This window comes from Numida meleagris, unplaced genomic scaffold, assembly GCF_002078875.1.
Source record: "Numida meleagris isolate 19003 breed g44 Domestic line unplaced genomic scaffold, NumMel1.0 unplaced_Scaffold202, whole genome shotgun sequence".
Lineage (NCBI taxonomy): Eukaryota > Metazoa > Chordata > Aves > Galliformes > Numididae > Numida > Numida meleagris.
Window position 1 is genome coordinate 906,432 of NW_018363819.1, and position 4,713 is coordinate 911,144.

The following is a 4,713-nucleotide window of genomic DNA, read 5'->3' on the forward strand; positions in this document are numbered from 1 at the left end:
TTTCCCCAGTTGGACCTTATGGTCTGTCTCAGGATTATTTTGTAGACAAACTTCACATTGCTGAGTTACCTGCCTAATAGTCAAATACAGATTCTGGGCAACTATTCACTGAGTAAGGTACTTATATAGTGCTTCTGTTCCCCAATGGGTTTTCCTATGCTTGGCCATTACTATGACCCATAATATGGCTGCTGGGATAACTAGCATCCCTTGTGGGGTAATGGCTCATCCTCCCTCCTTCACCTGCCCCCCTAACTACTCTATCAGGTTCCAATCCTCTTTCAAATACCTTGGCTCACCATCCATCTGACTTTACCGTCTGGAATCAAAGAACCCACCACTACTTTCCTCTCCACCGCTTGTTTTTCTTCTTGATCAGCCAATGCATTTCCCATTTCTTCAGCATTGTTTCCCTTCTGGTGGGACCGGCAGTGCATAATGGCTACTTTCTCCGGTTGCTGCACTGCCTCCAGGAGTTTAAGTGTTTCTTCAGCATGTTTGATACCTTTCCCTTGGGCTGACAATAGTCCCCTCTCCTTCCATATTGCTCCATGAGTAAAAGCGTATTTCGAATCAGTCCATATGTTTATCCTCCTTCCTTTGGCCAATTCTAAAGCTCTTGTGAGGCCTATTATCTTAGCTTTCTGTCCTGAGGAGTCCAGAGATAAAGCTTTGGCCTCTATTACCTCATCAACAGTTGTTACTGCATGCCCAGCCTTATGGATTCCTTGTCGAACAAAGCTGCTTCTGTCTGTATACCAGGTGTCTTCCGCATCCTCCAATGGCTCATCCTTTAGGTCCACACAACTAGAATATACAGCTTCAGTAGTCTCTAAACAATCGTGGGATACAGGTTCTCCTGTGACTCCACTAAAAAATGAGGCTGGGTTAATGATGTTAGTTACCATTATTTCCGCATCATCTTGTTCCACTAAAATAGCTTGGTATTTTAGAAGTCTCTGAGTGGAGAGCCAGTGTCCCCCTTTCACTTCTAACACTGTGGAGACTGTGTGGGATACTAGCACAGTTACCTTTTGCCCCATTGTAAGCTTCCATGCTTCTTGGATGTTAATTACTAGGGCAGCCACAGCCCTCAGACATCCAGGCCAACCTTTGCTTACTTCGCCTGGCTGTTTAGAGAAATAGGCCACCGCCCTCTGGTACGGCTCAAGGTTCTGAGCCAGAACCCCTAGGGCTATTCCTTCTTTTTCATAAGAGAATAGCAAAAAGGGCTTGGTGACATCTGGGAGTCCCAAGGCTGGGGCTTTCATGAGTTCCTGTTTTAGTTGTTGGAACACTCTTCTAGCCTCCCTGTCCCAAGTCAGGTCCTTTGGACAAGATTTTAACAACACGTAAAGCAGTTTTACCAATAACTCATAGTTGGGAATCCATAGGCAGCACCATCCCATCATTCTGAGTAATGTTCGAAGCTCCTTGGATGTGTGTGGCTCAGGGGTTTGGCAAGTAGTCTCCTTCCGGGCTGTTCCCAATGTCCTCATTCCTGCAGCGGTCTCGTATCCTAGGTATGTCATTTGCTGTTGAGCCACCTGTGCCTTCTGCAGAGAGACTTGATATCTGTTAAGCCCAAGGAAATTTAGCAAACGAATTGTCCACTTTAAACATGCCCCCTTTGTCTTCGTAGCTATTAAAAAATCATCCATATACTGTAACAATATCTCTTTGTTGGATGGACGTTCCCACTGCTCCAAGTCCTTGGCCAATTGATTCCCAAATATTGTGGGACTATTCTTAAATCCTTGTGGGAGCATAGTCCAGGTAAGCTGTGATTTTCATCCTGTACTAGGGTTCTCCCATTCAAATGCAAACAACAGCTGGCACCCTGCTGCTAGCGGCAAGCAGAAGAAGGCATCCTTCAAGTCCAGGATGGTAAACAACATAAGTTCAGTGGCTAATTTGGTGAGCAAGGTATATGGGTTAGCTACCAGAGGGTGTAAGTCCTCTATTATTTCGTTAATTGCCCTCAAATCCTGTACCACTTGATAACTGCCATCAGGTTTTCTTACTGGTAATACTGGTGTGTTATACTTTGATTCGCATTCCACTAGAAAGCCATATTTCATAAATCAGTCAATTATTGGTCATATTCCTTCCTTGTCCTCTGTCCTCAAAGGGCACTGCTTAATTCTTGGGGGGCTGGCTTCCTGGTTTGGTTCTTATTACCACAGGAGATGCATTCTTATCTTGTCCCGGGGTTTCAATTTCCCATACCCCTGGATAAACCTGATTCCTTACTTCTTCTGGGACTACTGTTCTCATTGGGGTGGTTATTAAAGCCAAGTTTAGTAATTCTATGAGGGACTCATCCTTTATTTTAAACTTTACTTCCACTGCTTCAAACTTTATTTCTGCATCCAATTGTTCCAAGTCCGGCCCCAGAAGAGACTTTGGTAAATTTGGCATATACAGAAATCTGTGTATTCCCATCTGCTTTCCCAGTTTAAACCTCAAAGGTTTAAAAAAAATATGCCTTTTCTGGTTGACCTGTGGCTGCTTTTACCATTTTAAATTTTTCACTTAGCGGAGTCAGATAATCATTTAGAACTGAATAAGCAGCTCCCGTATCCACCAAGATTTCTATACTTTGTTGTTTATTCCCTGGCCTAATTTTAACCAGTGAATCTGCTAGTGTGGATCCCCCAGGTCCCTGTCAATCCCGTTCCACAGGGACTTGGATCCTAGTCCATGGTCCCTTTCTCTTCTGGTTTCTTAATAGGCATTCACTCTTTCAGTGTCCATTCCTTTTACAAATAGCGCATTTATCCCTTTCAAGCGGCCTCCTCACTGCTCTAAGTCCCACCTTCTGTAATGCTGCTATTAACATCCTCTTCTCTTTCTTTTTTCTTCTTCCTCTCGATTGCTGAATACCCTCCATGCTTCATCTAGCAATTTTTCTAAGTTTTGTGCATTGGGATCCCTTAACTTTTGTAACTTTTGTCATATGTCCCCTGCCGATTGTCCGCTAAATAAAGATACCAGTTGTTGAATACCTACTTCTGACCCTGGATCTAGGGGAATATGTCTCCTCATAGTATCTCATAACTTGTCCAGGAATTCTGAAGGAGATTCCTTTGGACCCTGCCTGATGGTGTATAGGGCGGGCCAACTGATTCTTTAGGAATGGCCCTCTCCATACCCTTCACTAGACATCCCCGGTAGGCTTCTAAAACACCTTTCTCTGCAGTCTTATTTGGATCCCAGTGAGGGTCCTGCAGAGGGAAATGATCTTCTATATCCTCATTCTCTCCCTGTAAACTATCTTCAGCCAAATCCTGGGCTGTCTTCAAAACCAATTGTTTTTCTGTCTCTGTCATAGAATCCAGTAGCAACTGGACGTCGCTCCAATCTGGATTATGTTGTTTAATCAGAAATTGAAAATGCTTTGGTATCTCCAATGGGTCCCTTTGATAATCCTTAGCTATCCTTTTCCAGGTTTCTAAATCAAAAGAAGAGAACGGGACTCTGATAAGGACAGGTGTCCTGTCTGGCCCCATTGCTTCTTTAAGTGAGGCTAGATTTTGTTGGCTTCTAATTCTAGAAGCCACAGGAGTCTGGGTGGGGGAGGGGGGGGGTTCGGTGGGAAAAGAAGTGCTCCCCATATCTGGTGGCAGGATTTCCTGCCCCTGGGGCTTTATACTGATCTGTTAGATCAGTATCAGCCTTTACTTCAGTTAATCTAGTACACTGTTGTCCTATACCGCATGCTGAACAGCAGCGTTTCATCTTTCCTTTTCCTGCTATCCGCTGATCCTTCTCTAGTGTTAACACTAGAGGATCCTGTGGTGCCCCCATCCCACACCCTCTTTGCCATTTGGGATGATTCCGGAGGGTGAAGAACATGTCTGCATATGCTGCCTCATCCCATTTCCCCTCCTGTCTTAAAAATAACATCAGCTGCAAAATAGTATGATAATTTAAAGTTCCATTCTGGGGTCATTTTTCCCCATCATCTAGTTTATACAATAACCACCACTGATTACAATATTTTATCAGAGTTTTCTTGCTTAAAGTACCCCCAGGTTCCCCTGCGATGTCTTGCCAATGTGCCAAAATACATCCAAGGGGTGTTCTTCTAGGTATTTCTTTTCCCTGTGACCATCCCATCTTACCCCACTTAGACCAAACCGCAATTAACTTATTGGTCTTTAATTGCTCTAGGATCTCCCCAAGAGACCCCCAGCACCTGAAAATTCCCCCACGCTACTCCACAAGATTCTGTCCACCAATCACAGTTACATTCCGGACAGTTCACACTCCATTTTCCCCTGTATAGTTCTTCACACACTACACAAAGGACAGTGAAAATGGGTACACATTCATTTTCCGGATGGAATGGGCACTCCCTGGGTTCTTCCGGTTTGTCCCAGTTCACAAAAGACATAAAGTAGACAACAAAGATATACAAGTAACAACTCTTACCCCGGCCCATCCTAGCCATTTACCTTGTGGGAGAACGGAGACAGGGGAAGGGGGAGGAGGGGGAAACTCCACACGCACTTGCCTTGTTACGTAGCTACATCTTGCTCACACTCATGCTACTCATACCTTGGATTAATAATTTTAAAGTCTCTGTTGCTGGGTAATGGAGTCTGCCTACTTCTCTAGGGCACAGGAACACCGAATTCCCTAGAAAAGATCGCTCGGGGCTGGCCCCTACCTGCCGACAATTTTTTTTCTCTTTTCTTTTTTTCTTTT

The 4,713-nt window shown here is 44.3% G+C and overlaps 1 protein-coding gene across 1 annotated transcript; it reads right to left on the minus strand.

Annotated features, from left to right (window-relative positions):
- Positions 1-268: 268 nt before the first annotated feature.
- On the minus strand, positions 269-1,790 carry LOC110390798. Its single transcript, XM_021382304.1, has one exon. It carries the CDS (start codon positions 1,767-1,769, stop codon positions 282-284), a length of 1,488 nt encoding a protein of 495 aa, XP_021237979.1. The 5' UTR covers positions 1,770-1,790; the 3' UTR covers positions 269-281.
- Between the last annotated feature and the right edge of the window lie 2,923 nt (positions 1,791-4,713).